Source organism: Vicugna pacos, chromosome 18 (genome assembly GCF_048564905.1).
Source record: "Vicugna pacos chromosome 18, VicPac4, whole genome shotgun sequence".
Classification (NCBI taxonomy): domain Eukaryota; kingdom Metazoa; phylum Chordata; class Mammalia; order Artiodactyla; family Camelidae; genus Vicugna; species Vicugna pacos.
Window position 1 is genome coordinate 46,009,626 of NC_133004.1, and position 26,379 is coordinate 46,036,004.

At 61.0% G+C, this 26,379-nt stretch overlaps 1 protein-coding gene across 6 annotated transcripts in view; it reads left to right on the forward strand.

Annotated features, from left to right (window-relative positions):
• The window catches only part of MAD1L1 (mitotic arrest deficient 1 like 1), a 273,678-nt gene that overhangs the window by 106,744 nt on the left and 140,555 nt on the right, over positions 1-26,379 (forward strand). For all 6 annotated transcript variants that reach the window (XM_072943447.1, XM_072943444.1, XM_072943446.1 and 3 more), the window contains one exon: positions 21,910-22,054. In XM_072943447.1, the coding sequence (XP_072799548.1) occupies positions 21,910-22,054 (145 nt within the window). The remainder of the gene's footprint in view (positions 1-21,909; positions 22,055-26,379) is intronic.

Below are 26,379 nucleotides of genomic sequence, written 5' to 3' on the forward strand. Positions count from 1 at the left end.
TTCCTTCGTGTGTCCCCCTCCCCTGTTCCCCCGGTGACAGTGCGGCTCAGCGCCTGTCTGGACGTTTACTGGCCGTTGGGACGTCATCTGTCTGGCATGTGCGTCGTCAAGCCCTCTGCCCGTTTCCCTCTTGGGTGGTTGCGTCACACACCTGCTGGTCTGCGGGAGTTTTTTATATGGTCTCTGTGTGTACGTGTGTACATAGCAAACACCTTCTCTCCGTATGTGGCTTACTTCCAGTGTTCTCATCACTGTCTTTTGAGTAATAGAAGTTCTTAATTTTGGATCTTATTTATCAAATTTGTCTCATGCTGTTACCTCTTTTTGTGTCTTAAAAAAATCTTTGGTTACATAGATCAGAAAAATGCTCTGCTGTGTTTTTTCAAAGAGCTTTGTTTCTTACATTTTACATTCACAGCCACTGTCCACCTGGAATTGGTGGCGTGGGGAGAAGGGTGGGGTTCAGGAATAATACTTCTCTGGCTTCGTTGTGCTCCTGCTGCCCTGCTGCACCTGCGCTTGCAGGTCCTGCTCCCACCCCAGGGCCTTTGCACTGGCTGCCTCCCTTTCTGGAACATTCTCTGGCCAGGTAAGGCAGCAGCATGCTCCCTGGCGTTTCTCTTGGCTCCTCACAAATGTTCCCTTCCCGGCCACCCCATCTCCCAGAGTAGCTCCGCCCTGTCCTCTGCCAGGCTGCTCTCCGTGCCACTCAGCCCTGGTCAGCGTGTTGTTGAGTCTGCTGCGTCCCTTTTCTTGTCTCTCTCCTCTTGCTTGAGTGGACGGGGCTTGGGGTGGGTGCTCTGACCAGTGTCAACACTCATGGGTGGTCAGTGTTCCCTGCTGAGGGCGGGGCCCAGTTACACAGTGAGAGCTGCGTTCTGCTTCTGGGTGGGTCCCGCGGGGCCCTGGGGACGGTGCTGTGGACCGGCGGGTCTGCGGCCTCCGGCCCAGCACTGCCCTCCTGGCCTTAGGGATTGTCTTCTTTTCCAGGGTGACACTTGCCATCTGTGGCGGGTCCATTTGTCCCGTTTCTCCCTCCGAATTGTTTCCGGGTCTTTGGGAGAAGTCCAGCTGGACTGTCCAGCTGGTAACATGATGTGTTCATCCTGGGCCTTTCCTGCCAATTGAAGTCTGCTTGGGGGTGCCCCCAGCCCCTGACTGTGACTGGCCAGCACCCCGAGTTCCTCTGAGCAGGGCCAGTCGCTTCCTGTGGGTCCCCGGGGAGGGCCCTGGCCCCAGCCTGTGTGTGCAGGGCCAGCGCCGTCCTGTGCGGGAGGGAGGCGGGGGCTCTGACTGATGGGAGTGGTTCTCCCCGCGGGGCTGCTGCGCCTGCTGCTCCTCGTGCTGGACGCCTCGCTTCCACGCTGGAAGGAAGGAGGGAGGGCAGGAGGGAGGTGAAGAAGATGGCAGCTGTTATTTGTAACTTTGTAAAATTCTGCTTACACAAGGGGAGCGTTTCCATCGGGAGCACTTGACAGCGCAGGAGAAGAAAGCAGGACAGGTGAGGGTGAAGGCTTCCCGTAACCCTCCGCCCGGCGGGCGCCGCGGTGGCCCGCTGGCTCAGGTGCTCCCCGGCACGCGCACGTGCGAGGCGTGCACTTGGCTGATGTCGTTTTGGGGAAAGTGCAACACTCCGAGCGTGCTTGGCTTGGGTCTTCTTATTTTGTCTAATCTTTTGTGAACGTTTTCCACATTAACCACGCTTTTAAAATGTAACTTTTTGGCAATGAATTACTCTCTGTTTTTTAAACACCTTTGCTGGGGTGTGGTTCCTGTGCAGCAAACTACACGTATTTCAGAGGTACAACCTGATGAATTCGATAGTGAATTCCTGTCGTTACGAATCCTTTATTTAACCAAATTGTTCCTGTTAGATGTTTGTCTTCAGTTTTTGGTTCACTGTTGTAAATGACGCTTTGGTCAACACACGTGTCCCCAGAGCTTTGCTTGCATCACTTACTACTCCTGTAGGAGAAGTTCTTAGAAGCGGAATTGTTCAGAAAGTACGCACGTTTTATAAGCGAACAGGTCTGAACGTTTAGCTTGGGCCGAGCGCTGCTATGTGCACGTTCTCTGGCTCAGCACTTGAAAAGGCCCTGTGATCTTCTAGGAGAAAATATCGGAGAAAATCTGTGTGAGCTTAGGTTTGACAATAGTTTTTTTAGGTGTAACACCAAAAGCACAATCCATGAAAGTAAAAAATTGATCGATTTGCTTTCGTTAAAGTTGAGAACTCTTGCTCTGTCAAAGATACTCTGAAGTGAAGGAAAACACAAGAAACCGGAAGAAAACGTTTGCAAATCACGTATTTGATAATCAAAGTGTACGAAAAATACAGGAAGAACTCTTAAAACTCAACAATACGAAGCAGTCTAATTTGAAAATGAGTGAGAGGTCTGAACAGACACTTCACTAAAGGACATACACAGAAGGCAAACAAGCGTAAGACAGGACCCCCCACGTCACGTGTCATCAGGGAGTCGCATATTGAAATGGCAGCGAGGCACCACCGCACCCCCTCAGAATGGCCAAAATCTAAGACACTCGCCACAGCACCCAGGTAAAGGGAACCTGGCCGGTGAGGCCTGGAGCAGCAGGCGCTCTCCCTCTTGCTGGCGGGGTGCAGCGGGGAGCAGCCGCCGTGGAAAGCAACCTGGGGAGGCCGCGAGGCTCCTCTCAATTCTGGCACACACGGGCCCCAGCAGCTGCCCTCCTAGGTCTTGACCCACGTGAATTGAAGGCTTTCGTCCACCCAGGGGCCTGGACGCGAATGTCTGTAGCAGTTTTGTTTGCCATCATCAAGACCAGGGGCAGTCAGGACGCCCCTCTGCAGAGGAACGGATGAACCAGCCGGCCCGTCCTCACCCTGGAATGCTGGTCGGTGATAAAACGGACCAAGCTCTTGAATCAAGAGCAACGTAGATGAACCGGGAATGCGTTTTCCTGAGTGAAAGCAGCCAGACACAAAGGCTACCTGTGTGATGACTCATCTGACAAGTGGGAGAGGGCAGACCGTGGGGGTGGAAACCGGGTTCGCGATCTCTGGGGTGGGAGCAGGGGGCGTGGCTGACGACAGAGCAGGTGCGTGTGGAACTGCCCAGGTAAAGGGTACCCGGCAGGTGCGGTGGGTCTGTGCCTCGGTGCCCTCGGCAAAACCCCCAGAACAAGTCCTGCAGTGGGCGCTTCAGTGAGTGCAGACAAACAGAGGTGGTCAGCAGGTGTCAGGCGCTGCAGGCGGAGTGTGGGCTGCGATGGGGACTCCATCTGGGTGGCGGCCAGTTTTCACCACCACAGACAAGGCTAAGGTACATGTCCTTGTACAGGTGTGCTGGACGACACACGAGGGGACGTCTTGAGCACATCTGGGCACGGCGTCGGGGCCCGTGTGTCCTGGTGAGAACTGGCCGGTCTCCCTTCTCCCCAGCGCCCTGAGAGCTGTGGGCTCGCACCGCTGCCGGCACCTGGGGCTATCAGTCTGCCCGCCGCTCGGCCGGTGTCCGATGCCATCTCCTTGTGGGTTCCCTAATGACCCCCCACGCCGAGCACCTTGTGAGCGTCGTTGGCCTTTCAGATCGCGGCTTTGGTGAAGTGCTCTCAGCATAGCTGTTAATTATGTGTTTTCTGTCTGTTCGTTCATGATCTCTATCCATTTATTGTGTCCTTTTGAAAATTGATTTTTAGAAGAGCTTTTAATAGCCTAAGGAAATTAGCCCTTTGTCTGAAATTACAGTTTCCCAGTTTCACATCTCCCCTCTGGTTATAAAGTTTCTTTCCAGACATTAATTTAAATTTTTTCCTGGTTGAACACGTGAGGTTTCTCCTTAGCGCTTCTGTTCTGAGTTTGTGTGCACGTGGAAAGGACATTCTCTTTCCTAAGTCACCAGAGTGTTTTCCGTTGTTTTTCTCTGTCGTGATTCTGTGCTTTGTGTCTCAGACCTCTGATCTGAGCCTGTCTTTCGATGGGACCTGAAGCAGGGTTTCACTTGCTTTTTCCCGAAGGCTTCCCGGCTGTCCTCGTGTGACTTCATGAATAACCGGTCTTCTTTCCAAGCCCGTTCTGCACGCAGCTGTGAGTCTGCTTGAGGGCTTTCGGTTGCGCTGCTCGGGGCTGTGGCTGGCGCAGCCGCGCGCTGCGCTCTCAGCGCCCAGGCGGCTGCGCCCTGCTCGCCACGTTCTGCACTCGTTTATGACACCTGGCTTGTCTGTTTGTTCATGTGAACTCCAGTGTCAGTTTATCTAGTTACAGGTAAACGGAGTTTTAGTTGACATTGTACTGAATCCGCAGGCTACTTGAGGGGAGGGCGGGCGCGTCTGCGACGCTGGCCCTTGAGTTCTCCCGCCCTGGACGTGCCTGCCAGTCGTTTCGTTTTCTTAAATTTCCGCAGTTTTGAGGTCGCCTTCCCATGGATTTCACACCAGTCTTTCTCTTTTCTTTTATCTTTTTGTTGCTTTTATTGGAGTCTCTCCTCTCGTTATGTCTTCCGACCAGTAATTGTGCCGTCCAACCCGGAAGCGGGAGAAGTCCGCGCTCCGAGCCGTGATCAGGCTGGGGGGCTCTGGGCCGGGCAGACCTGGTTCTGGTTCTGGTCCTGCTCTTGCCCCGTCCACTCTCGTCACCCTTCTGAGTCTCATTTTCTTTGCTTTTAAGATGGGGAAGCTGAGAGATCCCCCTCACGGAGACCCGTGAGTGTGGGGGGTGCCCTCTTGGGGGAGGCACCCTGTGGGGGGAGCTGCTCCATCTTGATGACTGTGCCCGGTGCACCTTCCCCTTCTCCTGGCCTGGCGGTGGGCTGGGCAGGGGGAGACCTGCAGGGAGGGCGGGTATGGTCCAACCTCGCCAGGCCGCCCGGAGTCCTTGCTGCCTGGAAGCCAGGGTTCGGTGGGGCCTCACTTCTGTAACGTGCGTCCTGAGCATTTCGCATTGTTACCGTTTAAACAGGGCTTTTCCTGCTGCTCAGCCTGAGCCCAGCTCCTCCTTGTGTGACTGTGCGGCTTCGGGCTGCTGATCTCACAGACAGACGGCCGCTTCGAAATCCCCTTCCTGTGAAGAACTGGTGTGGAGAGAAGCACTCCCCTTTGTTGCCAGCCTGGCCCTCCTCTGGCTGAGTGCTGTGCGCCCCTGCGAGTGCCGAGCCGGGGTCGCTGCTCCTGAGAGGTGGCCTGTGTGTCCCCGCGGGGCTCTGGGAGGGTGGCTCCCCGCTGGCCACACGGCTCTTGCACCAGAGCAGCCCGGGTGGGGCCCGCGGAGTCTTCCCAGGCCCCCCGCAGCCCAGGTCTCCGGGTCTTTGCTTCCTGCCATCACTGAGGCGATTCCTCGTTTGGCGTCCGGAAACCCAAACGTAGCCCTGGCGTCAGAGGCCTGAGTGCTTTCAGAGGGGAGCCAGCGTGCGGGTGGGGAAGGACTCTGCCCTTGTGCCTCGGGGATCTGTCTGGACCGGAGTTGTTTCTGCCATCCCGCAGGTCTGCATTCGCGTCCTCCTGGTCTGAGCGCGGGGCTGTGGTGGCCCTCCTTGTACGTGTGAGGAGGGACTTCTGTCCCCACTTGTAGGCCAGGACGTTTAGGCCTGGGGACGTGTGAAACAGTCCCCTCAGCAGCAGAACTCGCCTTCCTATCCAGAGCCCGCGGGACGGTACCCGGGGCAGACCCTACGTCAGGCCTCCAGACGAGCCTCATTTACAAGGGGCCAAATCAGACCAAGTGTGCTCTCCCACCACAGTGGAATGAAGTTGGAAACCAATGATAAAAGGACATTTGGAAAATGCACGAATAGGTGGGAATTAACATACTGCGTAATAACCAGGGAGTCAGAGAAGAAGTCACAGGGGCAGCTAGAAGGTACTTTGTAACGGGCAAGAGTGAACTGAGCGTGCTGAAGGCCATGGGAGCAGAGGCAGCAGCGCTCAGAGGGAGATGCAGAGCTGCAGATGCCTAAGCTGAAAAACGAAGAGAGCTCTCAGATCGTAACCACCGTGACCAGCCGGGAAAAGGAGCAACCCAGACCCACAGCAAGCAGACGGGGGGAAATGCAGGAGACAGGTGAACGGAAGGGAGGACAGGGGGCAGTGGAGAAAAGCAACGAGGAAGCTGAATACAGCTGACAAGCTTTGAGCTGGAGCGGCCGAGCCCACCCGAGAGAAGTCTCGCTGGTAAAATCGGGGGTGGGGGGTGGAAGTGAGCCTGCAGAAGTGGAGTGAGTTACGTGAGAGAGAGTTACAGCCACTGCGCGCCGGCAGTGCAGGTAATCTAGCCGAGAGGCACAGACACCCAGAAATACGCAAAGCGTCCAAACCGACTCAGAGGAAACAGGAAGTCCGAGCAGGCCCGTAACGGGTGGTCAGCGTCTAAAGCATTTCCAGCAGAGTTCGCCGGGGACTTGCGCCTTGCCTTTATAGGAGGAGTTAACACCGAACGTGGAGGAGGGGGACACACTTCCTAACTCACTTCATGGTGCTGGGACAACTTCACAACGATGAATTTGGGTCCTGCCTTGAACCACGTGCAGAAAGTTACTGATGTGAGTCAGAGGCCCAGATGCAGTGACTAAAACTGTGAGACTCTCAGAAGAAACGCTGGTGCCGTGAGTCTTTGTGACCTTGGATGATCGCTTCTTAACTGTGATGCCGAGCAGCAGATGCACAGGCGTCTTTATGCACAAGCAAAACGAGGTAAGCAAAGCAGATCTCATCAACATTTGAAACTTAGACTTGTCACAGGACACCATCAAGAGACTGAAAATCCATCCCAAATAAGGGAGAAAACATATGCACATTACGTATCTGCTAAGGGTCCAGTACCCGGCATATATAAAGAATTCTCACAACTCAACATGAAGAAAACAACCCGACTGAAAAATGGACCAAGTGTTTGAATAGACATTTCTCCAAAGGAAATAAGTGGGTAAACAAATGGCCAATAAGGACATGAAAAGATGCTCAGTGTCACTGATCGTTCGGGGGATGGGGGTCAAAGCCATGCGGCGTCACCCCTCCCCCAGCAGGGTGGCTGCTTCCAAACCAGCAGAGAATGGGCTTGGGGAGGAAGCAGAGAAATGGCAGCCTGTGTGCATCGCTGGAGGGGTGTGAAAGGTGGGGTGCCTCGCCATCCTCAGCAGCCAGCGCTGGACGCAGCCCAGTGTCCGCCGACAGGTGAGAGGATGAACAGGACGTGACTTCTCTGCACACTGGGGTGCGCCAGCCTTAGCAGGGAAGGGCCCTTGGACGTCTGCTGCACGTGCAGGAACCTTGAGTGAGTTCTGCTCAGTGGGGGAGCCAGCCTGATGCCACTTCTGCTGGGTCTCTTGAGGAGTCAAACCCATAAAGATAAAGTAGGAGAGGGGGCGGGGCGGGGGTGAGGCGGGGCAGTCAGCGTGTAACGGGGCAGAGCTTCGGTTTCAGGGAGATGAGTCCCGGAGATGGGTGGTGGTGATGGTCGTACGGCAGTTGGAACGAACTAATGCCGCTGATGCGTGCACTTAGAAGTGGTTAAAACCTTACGTTACGTATATTTCACCACAGAAAGGGCAGAGGACTTCAGCAGACATTTCTGCGAGTGGCCAGCAAGCGGAGGGGGAGCATCCGCGCTCCCGCGAGACGTCCCTCACACCCACCAGGACGGCCGCGATGCCGTGCGTGGCAGTAACGCCGCACGGGCACTTACATGTTACTGTGCCTCGTTTTTGTAATAATTTTAAAGACAGAAAGTGGTGCATCTTGGTGAGGACGTGAAGAAACTGGAGCCCTCGCAGACTTGGGTAGGAATGTCGAAGGGTGCGGCTGCTGTGGGCACCAGCCCGGCAGGGTCACCACACGGCCCAGGAGACTGAAATCGCACACTCACACGACACCCTGCACTTGGGGTCCACAGCAGCGGTGCTCACAGCCACCACCACGGGGCAGGAGGGGCCGGGTGTCCGCTGGCCGGGGAGTGGAGGACCGCCGTGGCACAGGCCCCCTGGGGGCGCCGCTCGTCCGTGAGGGGAGCGGAGGGGCCGCACACGGTCAGGATGAACCCTGAAAACGCAGTGCCAACCGAAAGGAGCTGGCCAGGGAGGGCCGTGTGGTGCCCGGTCCAGGAGTGTGGAATGCCCAGAGCAGGCAAATCAGTGCCTGGAGAGCAGGTCAGAGCCGGGCCCGGGGGCGTGGAGCGTGGCTGCTGGCGGCACAGGTTCTTTTTGGGGTGATGAGTCTCCTGAGCTAGTGTTGTCTGGGCAACAGCGCAGATACACAGAAGCCGCTGATGGCTCGCTTGCGGTGGTCACAGTGGTAAATTTTATAAAAATCTTTCAGCAGATGGTCTTGGAATGTCGTTGATGCTGAGAACCAAGCGCGGCCCATTGAGGAGGGGCCCCACATGCCCTCGGCGCCTTCTGTGTAAATCGGGGGGAGGGGGCCCTGCGTGCAGCCAGGCATTGGTCCCCGGCCGTGGGGGGGCAAGGTGGAGGCGAGGATGGGCTGAGTCTGAGCCCACGGGGAGGACGCGGGCCCCCCGCTCAGGCTCCCGGAGGCCCTTCCCTCACGCCGGGCTGTTTCTCCCCGGACTGTCCCGTGTGCCGTCTGCTGTGAGGGGCTCGTTCGGGGAAACGGTCTTTCGCTCCCGCGCTCTTGGTATCTGGCACGTGGGGTGGGTGTGCGGTGAGCCCAGCACCGCACAGGAAACCACGTGGGGGTGACGTGTCTGCTGGTCGGTCCCTGACTGGGGGCAGGACTCGCTGTTTGGGTGATCCGTGGGCCAGGCGAGCCCGGGCCTTTGAGCACTTTGGCCTTTGTGCCTGGCGACTGGCTTGCTCCCCCTGCTGAGGGCACAGGGCGATGTCCTCCCTCAGCTCTGTAGCCGCCAGGCGGTGCTGTGGCCTCATGTTGGGACCGAGCCTTGTGAGTGAGGAGACCCAGGGGGACTGCTGCGCCCCCCACCCCTGTGTGGGCTCCGGAATTGGGAGTTGGGAGCCGGCCGTGCTGCAGTGGGGCGTGGCGGTGGCCGGGACAGCCGAGGAGGAGGCCCTGGTGGCCCATACCCTCCCGGCACGTCCTGGGATGTCGGCTTTTCTGCCATAAGCTCCTTGGATCTGTTCACCATTGTCTCCTTTGCCTGGAACAGTGCCTGGAACAGGATGCACTGGATTTGCACTGATTTAGTGGATCTGTGGCTGAGTGGTCGTGCCTGGTGTAGGGCAAGGACGGGGAGGCTTCCAGACCCTGGGCACCCCGTATCCAGAGGGCACGGTGGCAGATGTGGCGGGGCCAGGTAGGTGAGATTCAGCAGGCCATGTCACCGCAAGGGGCGCGGTGTTTGATAGGAGCTGTTGGCCCCGTGGTGCCAAGGTCTCTCTGCCAGCACGACCTTGTCCTGCCCTGGCCTTGGGCCACATGTGTGTCGGCTCCTTCGTCGGGGCCCCCAGTGTCGCCTGGGGTCTTCACAGGCGTGAGGTCAACTCTGAGTGTCTTTTTCTGAGAAAATAACCACGGTAGTGAGTGGGAGGGAGGGCAGAGCAGCGCCCACTCCAGTGTCGGGGAGTCTGCGCCTCTCAGACGGCGGCTCCTGTCTCCCACCTGCTCTCTGCATCGCCCGGGCCCCGAGGCCCCCGGCCCCTCCCCTGTGCCTGGTGGTGGCCCTGCGACGTGCCTGGCACTGCGGTGACTGTCCCCACAGCTGCTCAGGCTCATTTTCTCCTCCAGGGATTTCAGAAAATCAAACAAGGAATCGTAAGCACACCACAGCGTCACGTCTCTGCACGTCTGTTCCGGCACCTCCAGACTTGTTCTCTGAGCTGTCCTGAGCAGGGCCTCCTGAACACTGTGGACCGTCACGGCCTCCCCTGCTCCCCTCCTGCCCTGCCCGCGTGGGTCATCAGAACACCCCGCTGGGTGTCCCGTAAGATGTCAGAACGAGAAGTAGAGGCACTGCATGGACGTCAGTGTCCCCAGAGTGCTCTCTTCCAAAGTAGGGTCTTCATGGAACACCAGGCCTTGATGGGAGGAGGGTCCTCACAGAGTCACTGAGCTGGCGATGAGCTGGCCCCTCCTTGAATCCCTGATCTTGCCCCCTCCCCAGCCCTCCCGGCCCAGGCCCTGGCCCCGGGCAGCCCGGCTGACTCGTGGGTGGGTGGACCTGTCTTCCCGGCCCCATTGGTCTTGGTGTGCAGAGCTGCCACTGGCTTTCGACCTCTGCGGGGGTCTTCGTGGTTTTCCCGTTGCCTTTTCCTGAAGCCCACGTGGTGTTTGCTCCATACATAAACCCGCCGTCTCGTTGGGGGGTGCTCCTCGCAGTGCCGCTGCCTCACTCGTGCTGTCCCCCTTCAGGTGTGACGCCCACCCTTGGTGCTTGGCCACGGCCCTGGGTGACGCCCCTTCCAGGAGCCTCCCCACCCTGCCCGAGCGCCCTGGGCCTTGGCTGAGACCCACTGCCTTTCCTGTCTGACCTCCTCCCGGCTCGCGGGGCCACAGCCTGGCCTTGCCTCTGGGAGAACCGCAGAGCTTCCCCGGGACACCTGCAGCAGTCCATAAGCAGGTGCCTGTGGCCACTTGAAAGGCCAGCAGCAGGAGTTACGTGGAGGCTGGCAGAGGGGTGCCGGCAGCGCGCCAGGCGTCTGTTAGCTTCTGTGCAGAGCGCTTTGTCCTGAAGGGTCCTGGGGGTGACTGTTAGTTTCCTCGGCACCACCCTGCACTAGTGCACCGGGAGCCGCGATGTGTCCTGGGCTTCGCCACCGCGTGCTGCCGCCACCTCTTCCACCCTGAGGGGCCGCAGGGACCACGCCCAGGGCATTGTGTCCTCTGGAGTCTCCTGACAGCCACGCCGCGGGCCTGCGCCCCGGGACCCACTTCGGTGCTTCTTCTCTGGCCCCTGGCAGTGCCCGCAGCGTGGGTCTTGCGGCGCCCCGCCCGTGGCAGCAGGGCAGGGCCCCAGCTTCTCCAACAGGCGCCGGCCCTGCCCCGGGAAGGTGGTCTCTGTCTGAGCCGACTCTCAAAGTCCAAGAGGAAATAAACCGAGTAGCTGGCCTTTCTCCAGTCAGGTGTCACCGCCCCGGCCCCGACGCCCGGGGAGGAGGACGCGGTCAGTGAGTGAGGCTACACGGAAGATGATGAAGGAGGAACTGCTAACTCTAAAATCTCATTTTCTCCTTTCATGTTTGTCATTCCAGCACGTACAATGCCCTAGAGGTTTATTAGAGCGGCAGCACTTAGAGGGCGTGGGGGCCATGCTTGCCTGGGAGTCACGCGGGGGGTGGGCGGTGTGGCCCTCCCCAGTGGAGCCCCGTGGGCTGCGTGCCTGGGGGGGGCTCCTCGGGGGTGGGGGGCGAGGCGCTGCAGGACCTGCGTCCCGCGAGAGGCCTCACCGAGCGGAGCACTGACTGCTGGTGCTCTGGCCGAGGACGGCCCAGTCCATGGAGGAGAAACAGACAGGCGTGGGCTTTCTCAATCCAGCTGCCACGTGGTGACCGACGCAGCCGGAAGGCCCGCAGCGGGAGGGGTGGGGCTCGAAGGCGCGGAGGGTGTGGGCGGTCGGTGCTCTGGCGCCCCTGCGTTGCAGTTGCTGGTGGACATGGGGCGCCTCCGGGAGAGACGAGGGTGAGGTGGTGCCCCCTCACCTTTACTGCTGGTCCGATCCTCCCCATCTGGTCCTGCCCTTTGACCTCCTGCCCTGGCCCAGACAACTGGGACGGTGGGCGCGCCCAGCTCTGCGCCCTCACACCTGACCGCGTCCTGACCTTGTCCTCTCCCTCCGCTCCGTCCTTACTGTGTCTCCTGCGCCAGATGGGGAACTCCTCTCCTTGAGCATGGGAGCTGGCACCTTTCAAAAGCCTTTCTCCCTCTTTCTCTCTCTGTCTTGTTTTCACTTCTGCGCTGCTGAGCCCGGGGCTGGGTCTGCAGGGCGCGCGGGGAGCAAAGGCCTGAGCCCTCGTGTCTGCCCTCCCTCGGCTCCGGGGCGCTCGCTGGGCTGGGAACCCGCGGGGACGTGATTTGTGGGCTTCTCGTCTCGTAGCGTCTGGTTTCTGACGGTCGTTCCCCGTCTATTTAAACGGCTGCATTGGAGTGCCTCTGGGAGGAGGCGGGCGTGAAGTGCCTGCAGGTGAGGGGTGAAGTATCGCCGCTGACCGAGCGCCCCCCGGGCATGTGCGCCAGCGTCACCCTGCCTTGTCGTGGGGGCTCCTCCCCCGGAGCTCCCAGCTGCGTGGCCCTCCGTGGTCTCTTGGGGAGATGGAGTGGGGAGGTCCTGAGCCGAGGTCCTGATGGGGACCCCACCTGGAGCTGGGCCTTCAGGAGTCCCAGGCGTGTCCCCAGGGGGAGCCTTCCCCCACCGCCAGCGCACTCAGGCCTACCTCCCGGCACCAGGAGTGGGGTCCACGACCTTCACGCTGGCACCCACGCCACAGGCAAGGGGCTGCTGACCCGCCTGTCAGTCGCGCGGCTGGAGCTCCGGGTGTGGGACGTGTCCTGGTGGGGCCGCCAGGCTCTCTCACCACCACGCCCCCTTCCACATCTCTCCTGGGGACTGTCCACGCTCATGGTCATGCAGGGACACGGCTCTGACGGCCTCACTGCCCGGGCTGCCGCCGCCTCACCCTCACCATGACTGACCAGGTGTGTAAGTGCAGGTGCTTCTGTCGGCCCCACGCTGCCCCCTCCCTGCCTCGGGGCACAGAGCAGCCTCTGCCTGAGTGTTTGGTACTTGAGGCTCAGTTCCTGGTACTGAGGTGCACTGCTTAGGACCTCGTACTCAGGGCTCACGGCTCAGGGCTCAGGGCTCAGGGCTGGGAACCGGAGCGGCGTCCCCCAGGAGCTGTTTGAAGTGCGTGTTTAGCCAGGTCTCCTGTTACTGGGCTGCTCGGGGGTCAGAAGCTGGTTCACTCTTCTCACCCAGCCTCATGTGTTCTGGGTCTCTCTCCCCTGCTCTGGGTCCCTTAGTAAGAGCGCACAAGAGAGCCTGGGGGGCACGCCCTTCCTCCCCCTAGATGGAGGCTGTCGCCGGCCCAGGGCATGTGGCACTCTGCTGTCAGGCGTCTGCCGTCCTCGGTGCAGGGGGCGAGGGGTGTGGGAGGACAGAGACGACGCATGGGCGAGGCAGCCCGAGCCTCGGATCACAGGACGCGGTTTTTGCCCGGCTGCTGCTTGGCTGCTGTGACCTTGGGAAGGCCGCCCCCACCCCTGGGCTGCAGCGTCCCCCACAGCGAGGGGGCGGGAGGCAGACGGTAACTGAGAAGCCGGGGAGGAGCACCGGGCCCGCTGCTCTGTGGGCCCTTCCCCGCGGCCCCCCGTGTGTGCTGCTGCGTGCAGGTCCGTGGAGGTGGCCGCCTGCGGGGCCTGGGGAAGTTGGGGTGCGGGGTTGGGCCCGGAACCACTCCAGTCTGTGAGAGTAGAAACAGAGGGTGCCTGGGGCCCAGGGTGAGCAGCTGTGCCCCGGGCAGTGGCCTCCACAGGGAGGGGAGCCGGCATCTGAGGGCTGTGGGCTCCCGAGGGGCACACTGGCTGGGCCGTCGGTGGGCGGACCCTTTCTGGACGTAGATCAGGTGGAGCCCAGTGGAAGGGGCCAGGTAGTGAATGTTTTTGCCTTTTCAAGCCACAGAATCTCTGTCTCAGGAAAGCAGTGTAGACGCCACGTGATGAGAGGGCTAGGCCACGTTCCAGAGCTGTCCTCCGCCCTACTGGGGACGGTGGGCATGACCGCATCCTCTGGGGTGCCGTGGGCTTCAGTGAGCTGGTGGGTGTGGATGCCTGCCCCCGCCCCCCGCCGTAGGTCAGACCCGTGTGCCTCGCTGCCTTGCCCTGAGTGCGGGCCCCCCCGGGTACCCGTCTTCTGTGGGCTCCGCAGGGCTGTGCTCCTGAGGGACGAGCTGCAGGGACCAGGGCAGCTGCTCCGGGGGACCCAAGGGGCTGCCCTGCCCTCCGGCCTCTGCCGAGTCGTTTCCTGAGTCCCAGTGGCCTCCTGGGGCGGGGCTGCTTCTCCTTGGGCCTGGCACCTTGGCACTGGGCGCTCTGAGCAGCCTCACTTGGGCTCCCCACCCTGTAACTTGGAGGCAGCCCCACCCCTACGGTTACAGGTTGGTGACGGATCAGCTAAATTGGATTATTCATCATGGTTGGGATTGAATTGAAATTGCGAAGGGTGATTTTCCTTCTCGCATTTCAAGGTCAGAGGAGAGTATTTACTGTGTGGCCTCTGTTTATCTGGGAATGCAAATTGAATTTGGTGATTCGAATTGATGAGATCTTGGGAGCTCATGGGAGGCGGAGGGGAAATGGCCCGCAGGCCAGGCTGCAGCTCCTCGCCTGCTCCCTCCGCTGCTCCTTTGATTGGTAATTATTTCAGCCTTTGCTTTTCTCATTCTCTGGTTTTGTTTCCGCTGTTTGGATTTTTTTTTTTTTGTCCGAGAAGTGTGTAATGACACTTGGAGGCATTTAGGATTGGAATTAGATGCTGTACGTAATGACAGCTGGGCATCCTGGACATTGTGGGCGGTGGGGCGAGGCTCACGGCTTCCTCTCCAGGGCAGCCCCTCCTGTGAGCCTGAGCAGGACCCAGACAGGAAGGGCTGCCCACCTCCTGCCCTCCTGTCTCCGTGGTCCCCCTCCTTCTCCCCACACGAGCCAAAGCTACTACCTGGCAAGACTGACGAAGCCCGGGTCCCGTTGCTGTGCCCGAGATCTGGTCTCAGCCGTGCTGGTCGAGGCTGGCCATGCGGTGAGAAGGGCCCACGCTCTGCAGACGGGGCTCCAGCCCGCCTCCGTCCAGCTGTGTGTTCCCTGTCGGGGAACAGGGATGCAGCAGCGGTTCCCTGTGCTCCGGGGGTCTGGGGGCGCTCACAGGACCCGGTGTGCGAGCGTACAGGCAGTGCAGAGCTCTGTCAGGCGCTGGGTCAGTCTTTCAGCTCCGACTTTATCCGGCTCGTGACCTCTTCTGCTTTCCTCTTTGTTGCCTGTGAAGCTTCAGAAAGGAGGCGGGATGTGAACTCGCCCAGCGGCTCTCCCTGGGGTGGCTCCTCTCCCTTCTGGTGGGTCTGCCTGCTGCACACTCGTCCTGCGCTCTGCCCGTGTCTTGTCGGGGCCCCCGCCGCCCCCTCAGGCAGGCAGAGAGCAGTAGCTTCCTTTTTGTCGGAGAAATGGAAGTTCAGAGAGTTGCTCCAAGCACCTGAGCTCTGATGCTGAGGGGCTCACGCCCGGCTTTGCTGGGGCCTCTGCCCGGGGACCCGGGGCCGCCGCCCAGGGACCCGGGGCCGCAGGTATCGGACCTGTTTCAGAACCCGCCATGCCCTCCATCAGCGATTCTCCCCAAGCACGGCAGGGCAGGCTCCCTCCCCAGCTGGTCAGTGGGGTCCTTGCACAGGCCCAGCCCTGGGCCCCGTCACGTCCCTCTGCTTCCCCCTCCTGCAGCCCGAGCTGCCCGTGCCTGGGCCGCTGACGGGCGGGTCAGGAGCCTCCCCGACACCTGCTTGGCACCTGCAGCCCATCCTGCCGGGTGCCAAGGCCCATGTCGCCCCGGAGCCCCGAGCCCTCGGTGAACCGGCCTCAGACTTGCCCTGCCCCGTCCTTATGAGCCGCAGGAGAGCGTTTGTTGCAGACCTGGTGGTGCTCACACTGGGCTGTGGGTGAGGTGCAGCAGGGGAGGAACGCGCCTTCACTCAGCAGATCCTGACGTGGAGGAAGAGAATGGGTTTGAGTCAGGTGGCAGGAGGGGAGGTGGCTGCTGACGATGGAAACCCAGCCGCAGCAGCCAGGTGCCCACAAGTCAGGGCGCACCCTGGTGTGAGGCAGGGAAGCTGGGCCTGGCCTTGGACTTGGCTGCTCTGTGAACACAGCAGGAGGCTGTGGCTGATTCAAAGCGGAGCCTTGGTATGGTGGGTGGTGGGCGAGCAGGCAACAGTGGGGCCAGTGGTGGGGTGGAAGGGCCTGGACCAGGCCTGGAGATGCAGATGGGGGAGCGGAGCTCAGCGTGCGTGTGGAGTGGGACTGTCAGACCTGCGGAGCCACGGCGAGGGGGCGGGGGCTGGAGCACGAGTGCTCCTTGCCCGCGGCCTCTCCCTTGGAAGGTCTTTCCTCCAGAAGCGCTTCGGTGTGAGTGGTGGTCCTGCCTGTCCTTGGTCTGTGGCCCTCGGCCTCCCTGGCCTCTCTCTGCTTTCCTCAGTCGCATCCTGCAAAGTGCCCGAGCTGGGGCCCAGCAGGGGAGCGCAGGCCCTGCCTTCAGGACCGGAGTGGGCGGCCCACAGGAGGGCCCGCAGGCTGCGGGCAGTAACAGGCGTGGGCCCCTGCCCCTGCAGCACCCCACCTTCCTTAGAGACCTCCAGGCCCTGTGCTCAGGGTGCTGGTGAAACGGAGTTGGGAAACGCAGCCTTGCTTGGAGGAAGCTGCCCCCACCCCCACCCCCACAGGCCTGCGCGCGGTGGCGCTCGCCGGTCAGAGTGCAGTCTGCTGCTTCGAGGTGTCCTGTTGAGCACTGGGTGTCCTGTCCACCCACCGTTCGTCCTCCAGGCCATGGCTTCCAGAGGTAATCCCTAAGTCTTAGCAGTGATTCCTCACCCCACTGCAGCCCCCTCGGCTGGCTGCCTCTGGAAGAGGAGGTGGCCGTAGCTGAAGCCCCTCTGGCTGGAGCCTGGCCACTCACCAGGCAGCTTATCCCACCCTGGGCAGCTCTGAGAGATCCTTCTCTACCAGGATCTGACTGCCACCTCCCTGTCACCTTCAGACCACCTAGAGGTCAGTACGCGTCCCCTTTTCTCTGTGCCCTGCCCCGACCCCTGCAGGCGGTGAGGTCCCGAGCACCCTCGCTGTGCCCTTGGATCGCTGGACACACGCAGCACTGCTCCCTGGAGGCCCCCTTTGGCTGGGTCGCATCCCCGCCGGCTTCTTCCTGTTTCACCTGCTGCCGCCGGCATCTTGGCAGCCCTGTCCTTGCAGGTGGTGATCTTGCTCTCAGCCGAAACCCTGACATCCTTTGGGTATGTGCTGCGACTCAGTCGTGTCCCCACGTCCTGCTGGCACGGGAGTCCTGGGTGTCACTCAGAGCCCGTGCTGGGTCAGGCAGCTCCTGATGCTGCCGGCTCCCAGGGCCTGAGCTCCGCCCTGCCCTTTCCACGGCCCTTCCTTCCACTCTCCACAGGCTGACTTTCAGAATTTTTAGCCTGATGATTCCCTGATGAGCTGTGATGGCACCAAGATCTGTTGACCTCCTCCTCCTCCTGGTGGCCCTGGGGCGGGGTGGAGCGGATGACGTCCCAGCTTGCGGCCAGCCTGCGAGCCCCGCCTTCTGACAGATCACTGGGGGCCCTTTTCACCCCAGACAGAGACAGTGCATCACCAATTTGATGGTGGCTTGGCTTTGTCCCAGCTGAGGGCCCAGGGTGCACGAGGCCCAGCACGGGAGACACTGGAGTTCAGGCACCGTGTCCTGACTGGGGAGGGGGCCTCGAGTGAGTGACCAGCCCTGAGGCCCGGCTCACCCTGCGTGAGGAGGGGACGCTTAGGGAGCACGGGTAGGGGTCTGACCTCTGTGCTCGGATCCTGGACGTGAAGATGCATTAGGAGTTTTGCAGAGTGTGAATAAGGTGTTGTTTACTGTTTTCCTGGCTTCCTACAAAAGTGTGACTTCTGTGAGTCGTGTGCACACGCAGTGGATTCAGGTCTCAACCACAGAAGACCCCCGGCGGGTTGCTGGGTGCTGTGTGGCGGGCACTGTGGACAGTCATTGGAGATGGAGCTCCCTGCCTCTTCCCAGTGTCCGTGTGAACATCTCCACCAGGTCCCTCACTGGAAGATCACTTGCCTCAGAGCTGTTCTTGTTTTGAATTTGGGTCTGATCATGGCAGCCGGCGTGTTTCTGCCCTCCGTGCCGACGCCAGGCAGGACCTGGTGGGGAGCCCTGGCCCCTCCCCAGGCACGAGCGAGGGCTCGGCAGGGGCACCGGTCCTTCCTGGGCTGGGCGCACCGCTGCCCTTCCGGGGGTGGGGGGCTGCCAGGCGAGGGCGGAGCCGCGTCCCTGCCGTCAGTACAGGGAAGGTCATTAAAACGGCCCCCGCGGCTTCAGAGTGCGCCGTGTCCTTCCGTTGCTCCTTGAAGTAGATGTTCTTAGGCCTGGCCTTCTGATGGAGACCTCACTGAAGTGGGCCGCGCTGGCCCGTCACAGCGCAGAGAGGGCTTCTCAAAAGCTCAGACCTCATTTCTCTCTGCAGACGCCAGCCCGAAAAGGTCTTGGTCGATAGCTTGCCGGCCTCTCCTCTAGGAACTGAGAACTTGATTTTGAACTAAAGGTTCACAGAAATGCTGCTGACCTTGGGGTCAACTTCGCGTGGAACCGGAGGTTTAATTTTTTATGAGCTTTCTCCTCTTTGCTCCACAAGAAAGGCCGCGATTGAATGGCAGAGCGTTCCCCCAGGAGGAGGCGGCCACGTGGGCGCTGGCGCCGCGGGTCGGGGTTCCGGACCGTGGCCCAAGTGCTTCCGCCCCGCGGAGTGCTCACCGGCCTGTGGGCAGGGCTGCAGGATGGCCTCCGCGGGGCCAGGTCTGCCCTCTCCCCACTGGTCCTCAAGGAAGGGGGAGGCCACCTGGTGGCAGGTGGTTTGAAAAAATAATTTGGGGCATTTTGGAGTGAATTCTTGGAAACATCGGACAGTTGTGCTCCTCTGGAAGACCCGGCCCTCTGTCTGTGCCAAACAGTCCAACCTTTGTTCCCCCAGGGCCCCTCTTCACGGCCGCTCTCCTGCTGACCGGACGCCCCCCACCCCAGCCTCCCTTCCCTACGCTCTGCTCTGCGGCCTAGTGTGGCTGAGCAGGGGGCTCTGGGGGAGAGAGCCTGCCGGGCTGGTGGGGAGGAAGGGGCAGGCCGGGTCCTTTCCCTGGAAGAGGGGCGTCCTGCTGCAGGTGGCAGCCGTGGACTTCAGTGGGCAGTTTTCCAGCGCTGGTTCCCAGCTCCTGCCCTAGGCGGGCGCTTCAGAGGTCTGGTCCCACAGCAGTGGTGCCTCCCTCAGGCCTGGGGTCCAGGTCTCTGAGTTTCTGCGTGTCAGGATTTCTGCCTCTTCCCTTGGCTCCGCAGCCCAGGGCACCTTGGCTGCTTCCTGGAGGAGCTGCCTCCTCGCTGTGCGAGGGCTCCTCCCTCCCCTCACCGGCTTTCGCTTTCTGCCTCTGGGGCCTGCCATGTGCACGGAGCTCTCTGCTCCACCGAACGCGAACGCAGCGTCCCTGCCTGAGAACGCGAGCCCGGGTGGTGGGGCTGTGGTGGGGCTGTGGCGCGGCTCGAGCCCTGCTGTCTCCCCAGGGCTGACGGGATCGTCGCTGGGCCCGGGGAGTCAGAGCCAGGCTGCTGATGGCCTGGGCAGGGGCCTGGGGGCGCTGCCCCCTGCAACCTGCCCGGGTGCATTTCTGCGTCTGGTCTAGCTTTTACAGAACTGAGTCCTGATGAAGCATTAGGGCTCACAGCAGGCCTCGGGACTTGGAGTGACACGGGGCTGACCAGCGTGGGAATGGAGCCCCTCCAGCAGAGACCCCAGGCCGGCCGAGCTGGTCTGCGAGGCGGCTGGTGCCCGGGGTCTCCTGCAGAGTTGTGTGTCCTCTGCTTCACTCTTTCCCCTCTTGCTTTCATGAAAAGCATTTTGTGTCAGGAAGGACAGATTGTTTTTCTAAGCGAGCAGGCACTTTGTCTGCCTGGGCCTGGCCCCCGGCCCCCAGCCCCAAAAGTCTCAGCTGTCTCCTCTGGGCTCTGCCAGACACGTGAAGGGCGCTGCGACCTGCACTCAACACACTTGTTCTTGTAGCATCTTGGGACTGGTCTGGGGGCGCGGGTCTACCTGCGTTCCAGGGACCTGCACAGGGACCTGGTGGCCAGAGCAGACCAGATGCAGGTGATGTGTGCCCAGGCCTGCCCTTGGCTCCATTGTGCTGGACCAGGCCCCGGGGGCGGGGTGTCTGCAGTGGACGACAGTCGCCCTGGGGGCTTTGTGCCTGCTCTTGGTGGGGAGGTCCCCAGCTCCATAAAGCATCCTGCTTCCAAGACCATGGGGCTCGGAGTTTGTTAGCCTCCACAAGGCTGTCCCTAGCAGGCCTGCGCTCAGAGCAGCCCCTTCCCTGCGCCCGGCAGGCGCGGCGCCGTGCCGCCACCCGCGAGCTGGCCTCTTGCTGCCCCCGGCCTTGGCAGCTGGGACCTGGGAGTGCACTTTCTTCTCCTTACACCCCTGCAGCAGAGCCGTGGTTTCAAACGCCTGTGAGCTTCCCCACCTGAAGTCGGGGAGTCCAGGGCCAGTCTCACAGTTCTTGATTATTGAATCGACCCATGAATAGCTTCAAGTTGAACTGGAACTTGAAATAGCCTTTTCATATGTCTGTTTCAAAGGAATATTTGTACTTCTAAAATTTTTATTTTGTATTTTTGGTTATGAAGCACCTAGAAGTGGCAGGTGCCATCGGCCAGCTGTGTAGTTGGATTAAACATTCGTGTAAGGCTTCCTGAGGTGGCTACCGGGTGAAGCGTGGGCCCTCGAGTGAGGACCTTGGTTCCGGCTCCCGGGGACCCGGGGCTGGTCCAGGGTGGCCCGACCGGGGGTTCTCCACCGAGTTCCTGCAAAGAGAGACTTCTGTCAATGCATGTTTCACATTTACTTTCGGATTATAGCTAACTGTTTAAAGAATTACACTAAATTGTAATTTAAAAAAACCCTATACGCACTCAGATGTGGAATCTGACCACCTCCAAAGGAAGCTTTATCTGCCATCCTTGTAGATTAAAGTCTTCCTGAAATCGTGTGTCAAAGCAAAAAATAAATTACTGGCCCCCACACATGGTATGAGATGCAGGCGTGAAACAGGCCTTGTCTCCAGCTTCATATTCTCAAAGCTGTCTGCTGTCATCGGTCATGCCCGGGGAACGTGACGGTGACACCTTTTCATCCTGATCATACTCTGTTTCTGGGTTTTTGTTTTTGTTTTTGTTTTTGAGATTTTAAAGATATCTTTTGGTAAGAGGTTTCCTTTACTTTAAGAAATAGTGTGAACACCTCATCTCTGCCCACACTTCACCGCACGCCTTGCGGAGTTCGTGCCTCCTTCCCTGGGATGTCTCGCCTTCTCCCTTCTGGGAACTCTCCTGCTCATCGTCCCCTCAAAAAGCATGGGATGTCTGCTTGCAGGGTACCCCCCGTAGGTGACGCAGGCCTGTGGGTTCCTGAAGTGTATGGGACAAGCCGGGGGCAGAGGACGTCCTGCGGGTTGTGAAGGACTGATGGCGTTTTGTGGGAAAGAGGGGCCACAACCACGCCCTGAAGGTGCTTCGCTGCCGTGCCAGGAAGTTGGGATGCAAGTCCAGGGTCGGGGGCGTCCAACACGGGGTGCCTCTCCTGGTCTGAGGGACGGCGTGGCAGCGACGGAGGCTGCCTGGGCGGGAGGCTGGTGCGGTAAGAGTTGCGAGCGTCCAGTGTGTGAACCAGGCGGGCGCAGGCCGCGGGGTCGGGAGGGTGCTGACGAGCGGCGCCCCAGGGTCTCCCCCAGGAGGCGTCCGCCCCACCCCCCAGTGCCAGCGCTCTGGCTGGCTGTGTGCAGGACAGGCCCCCGGGGCTGGTGTCGCACGTCCCGCGCCGAGCTGCACATCTGTGGCCGCCTGCGGTTCGTGGGAAGTGCTCACTCTGGTGATTTAGCTCATTCAGAAGTGCGGTCCCGCAGCGCCGCGCAGCAGACAATTTTTCCCATTGTGTGTGGAGCCGAGCTCCCCTCCCCTGCGCCTGCCACGTTCTGGGATCACCCTGGGCGTCTATTTGAAATCCAGAAACTCCTGAAAGGCTTTAAGCAGCTATTCAAAAGTGAGGAAGTGACAGCGGCCTGGCTGCACGTGCAGCCCTATTTTGGGACCTGCGTGACGCATGCCGTGTGGGGCCTGGGGACCCATTGCCGGGGCTGTCCTGGGGGCCAGGCCTCACCGCTCTGCCCTTTTGCCTCCTGCAGCGCCCGGGAGCTGGAGAAGGCCAGGCTGCAGCTGCAGGAGGAGGTCCGCCAGGCCAGTGGCCAGCTGTTGGAGGAGAGGAAGAAGCGGGAGGCGCACGAGGCCCTGGCCCGGCGGCTGCAGAAGCGGGTCCTGCTGCTGACGAAGGTACGGGGCCCTGCCCGCGGGGGCTTGCCTTCCAGGCCAGCGGCTCCTAGCCCGTCCACTCTTAGCCTTTCTCCCCGGGGCCCTCACGTCTGCAAAGGTCTCTCCCAGAGAAGGTGACTCAGAACTCAGTGGTCTGTGTCCTCACCTCTTGATCGGTTAGACGTGCGTGGAGCTGCCTGGGTCATGGTGCACGTGGGGCTGAGCCCTCCTCTTCCCAGAAGCAGAGCATCCTGTCCGTTTGGCCAGCCTGTGTGTTTCACCCTGGTTGCCGGGCGCATTCTGATACGCGCTCCCTGGGATTCCCTGATGGGGCCCCTCCTGGTGGAGGGCAGTGCCCTGCGTCACACGCCAGCCTGGGGTTCAGCATGTCGGCCCAGCCCCCATGTCCCTCATGGTGGGGCCAGCCCCCTCTTCAGACCCAGTGAGTGCAGGGAGAGCTGTGGTGGGTCTGTGGCCCAGGGTTTGGAGTGGAAACTGTTGCCTGTGTCCAGAGGCCCTGGGCAGGATGTGTCCCGGCTCCCAGCTTCGCCCGCAGGCTGGGCTCTCAGAGCTGTGCTGCCCTGCCTGCAGGGGTTCTGCTGTCTGGCTGGGTGTGCAGAGCTCACTGGAGTGTGAATTAAGGTTCTTGTGAGAGAGCCTTATTTAAAAGTTGCCTTGGATGCTGAAATTTCAGGAGACGAGGAAGGAAGAAGACGAGTCTGTCCCCAGATGCTCTCCAGGCGAGGGTGGGGGCGTCCAGCCTGCTGGGCAGACACTCCTCCACCTGCTTTCCAGTGGAAACTGGGCAGGCCTGGGGGCCGCCCCCGACCTCCGGGCGTGCGGGCCGCCTGGGGTGGCCCACTGGGCAGTGTCAGGAGCCGGCTGACAGCTGCTGCCTGCTCTTGATCGTTTTTGATGGAGACCTCGGCCCTCGCTGCTGGGACCTCCTGATCATGAAGGTTGCGGAAGGCGGGGCCACGTTCCAGCTGCTCAGCGCCTGCCCTCTGACAGCCTCTCCGGCACCTTCCCCCCTGTGCCCCGCTGTCCCTCAGAAGACCTCACAGGTGTCTGGCTTCAGTTGGGCTTCCCGGCCGAGCCCCCGCTGGCTTTGTAGGTGGCCTCGCACGGGATGTGCTCGGAAACGTCCTCACCTGCACCCCTGCTCACGGTGCTTTGGGCAGAGAAGGCGCGGTGCTCACGCCTTCGGTGACATGGAGCGAGCTTCTGCGGCCCCCAGTCTTCCTTGCCTTCCTTCCCCGCGTTTATCGATTGTCCCTGCGCCAGCTCTACGGGAGGAGCCATGGTGCGGATGCTTGGCCACTGCCCTGTCCAGGGGACGGCAGGCAGGAGAGACACAGGCGTGCCGCCGTGACGGTTATGCAGAGTGCATCCTAGTAGGGCGGCAGGTTCTGGAGGGGCCACGGGCAGAGCCCCAAGGGTTCACTGCTCACGAACGGCCCTGTGGGTGGAGTACCATGACCAGGGTGCACCCCGGGTGTTGCTGGTGCCGGACCAGCGGGGCCCTCGGTGCAGCAGGGTCCTCGGGGGCCCAGGGGTCAGACAGGGCCGAGGCTGCGGCAGCTGGGGCCGCCACGTGCCGGGACTGGACGTTCTGTGGGTGAGGGATGGAGACTGTGCTGTGCTCCCTGACGTGGGGGCGTGGAGCTTCCCGGGAGAAGGGTGGCAGGGCCTTTCTCGGTGGCCTCTCTGAGGCCCCGTTTTCCCGCCTGCAGAGCAGACAGCTCAGGCTGGACGCCCAGGCGTCTGGCGATTGTGTCAGGCTGCAGCAGCCCAGGGCCCTGGCTCGTGCCCGATTTGGGCATCCCCCTGGCCATCTAGGATAGTCTTCTTACTTTAGGGTGTGTAACGTGAGTTTCGCCTGCGAACACCCCCTTTGTCTTCTCAGGTGGCCCATTCACACACCAGCCCGTCTCGTCTGTGGTCACGGGTGGGCAGCGAGTTGAGACTCAGGTGCCTGTGCGGACCAGGCAGGCCGCGTGGGTGCGGGAGGCCGGGTGAGCCGCCACGTGCCTCCTGGGAGGGCGCCCCCGCCCCCTCGGCTGCTTGTGGTCCCAGAGGGTCGTTCTGTTTTCAGGAGAGGTCGGCAGTTTGGGTGTTTACGTGACATGCTCCCTTTCGCAGGTTGCGGTGTGGGTCAGACAGGGCACTCTTTTTTGTCTGGTTTTGGAAGTTTGGTTTTGCTTCAGCACGTACTCAGAAAACAGTGATGGCCCGGAGTTGAAGGTGGTCCTCGTGTTTCCGTGAGCAGGCACCTGGGGAGAGTTGGCGCTGGCCATCAGCAGGTAGAAAACAGAAGGGCCGCGTCACGCCCCTGCAGCCGGCCTCGCGGGCCCCATGGCCCTCGTGGGTGCCCCAGGTTCAGTCCCCGCCCGCGAGGGCCTGTGGCTGGACTGGCAGCCTGTCCGCTCGGCCCTGCTCTGCGTTACCAGGATCATGCAGGCACCTCCTCACCGGGGCTGGCGTGTCCCTGCCACGGCGGGTATGTGCCCATTGGTGTCTGTCGCCTCCTTGTTATGGGCTGTGCCTTCCTTCCTTGGGAATTTTCTGTCCTTGAAGGTCACTGCTCCGGCTCCCAAGGCAGGAAATTTCCACTCCTGTCTTCCGCCGGCTCAGCAGGTCGGAGTGGATGGCGCTTTCTGGCCTGATCAGTCCTCAGCTGGCCGCTGCGCTCACAGGCATTGCTCTGAGTGAGGGTATTGATTGCCTGGTGCTGACGGATTACTTACACCGACTGCCTCTCCGAGGCGTGTTTACAATGGATCGATGCAGTCGCGCGGCCCCGGTCCAGCTCGTGGGCATCTGTCTTCCCGGCCGGTGTGATTAAGCTGTTCTTCAGGCCGGGCTGCGGAGGGTGGAAGCCGGGGGTTGGTCGGGGTGGGAGCACTCGGCCCCTTCTCCTGGGTAATAACCTGGTAACCCCGAGGGCTCCGCACTGTGGCTCCCTCCCCTGTCAGAGAGCCTCCTCTTCAAGGCGCCCCAGGGGGCAGCGGTCAGGCCTGAAGGTGTTGATCTTTGCTGATCTTCGCCTGCCCGCACCCCCTGCTCCCGCCCCCCAGGCCGTCTCTGGGGCGGGTGGACGGGCGGGCCCTGCCCTCCGCAGCAGACTGGCTGGGGGGCTCTCCCTCCTGCTCCTGAGGAGGGCCCTGTGCTTGACATTTCAGAGTGCAGTGCTTGGGGTGTGCGGTTTTATTTTGAGACCTTATTAAGTAGCTCCAGTCTAAGGGTTTAATTGTTACTGATAGCTAAGAGTGTAATTACCTTGGTAAAATACCATGACTATTTTAAGCAATTGAAAATTGGCTTCCAGAACTGGGTGAACACAAACCATTTTCCCATTTGAAACGAGCTATTTCCAGTGTGCCCCTGATATTCCACAACATGGTTACAGAGTCTTACTTGTAGTCTAAGCAGTGAGCGCTTTTAGCACAAAGTTCTTTAAGATGAAGGTAAAAGCCCTTCACGCCGGAGCGGAGTGGCCTCTGGGGAAGGACGCCGGGCACTGGCGCCCTGCTGCCCCCAAGGGTCGCGGCCCCCCACGCGGTGGGTCCCCGAGGGGAGAGAGGGGAGAGGCGGCCCCTCCGGGCCTGGACGTGCACGGGCCACGCAGCCACGCAGCATCCGAGCCCCCGCTCTGGGGCCCGGGGTGGTGACGGTAACTCCCTCCTCCCTGCCCCGCTGGCCGGCGCGGAGGACCGCACGCACTCGCGCCTGAGGCCTCCTGTGTGAATTACAAACCCCCTCAGGAGCGTGGGTCACCATCCCGCCGCCTGGAGACCCTGCTTCAGGCTGGTCCCAGGTGGCACATGTGGGGGCTGTGCTCTGCCCTACCTGGCGCAGATGGGCGTGGGCAGGTCACAATGCCGGGACTGAAGTGGCCTCCACCCGCGGAGCCAGCAGGGACGGGGAGACGGGCAGCTGTGCCTGCGGCCCACAGTTAGGGGGATGCGGGTCTGGGGAGCTGCAGACCGGCGGCAGCGGAGGGGCTGCTCCGCTGCCGCAGAAAGTGCACTCTCCGGAGGGGAGTAGAGGTAGGAAGCACAGGGGTCCCCCCCCCCCGCCTGCCCGCCCACCCGGAGGAGGAGAGGGCTGCTCACCCACAGGCGCCCACCGGGAGCACTCCCTGCGTCTCTCAGGAAGCTTCAGCGACTCCCCCCAGGGTGACCTGTGCTCTTTTGTCTTCTGCAGAGACTTCCTGGATTAATGGAATCCCCGCCTGTTTGCAGTTTTCTTTTTGTCATAAACGCCTACCCCGTGAATTTTGACGTGGGTTATTTTAATACCGTTCTGTCCAAAAGATTTTCTCGTGTTCTCTCTGCGCTTGTAGA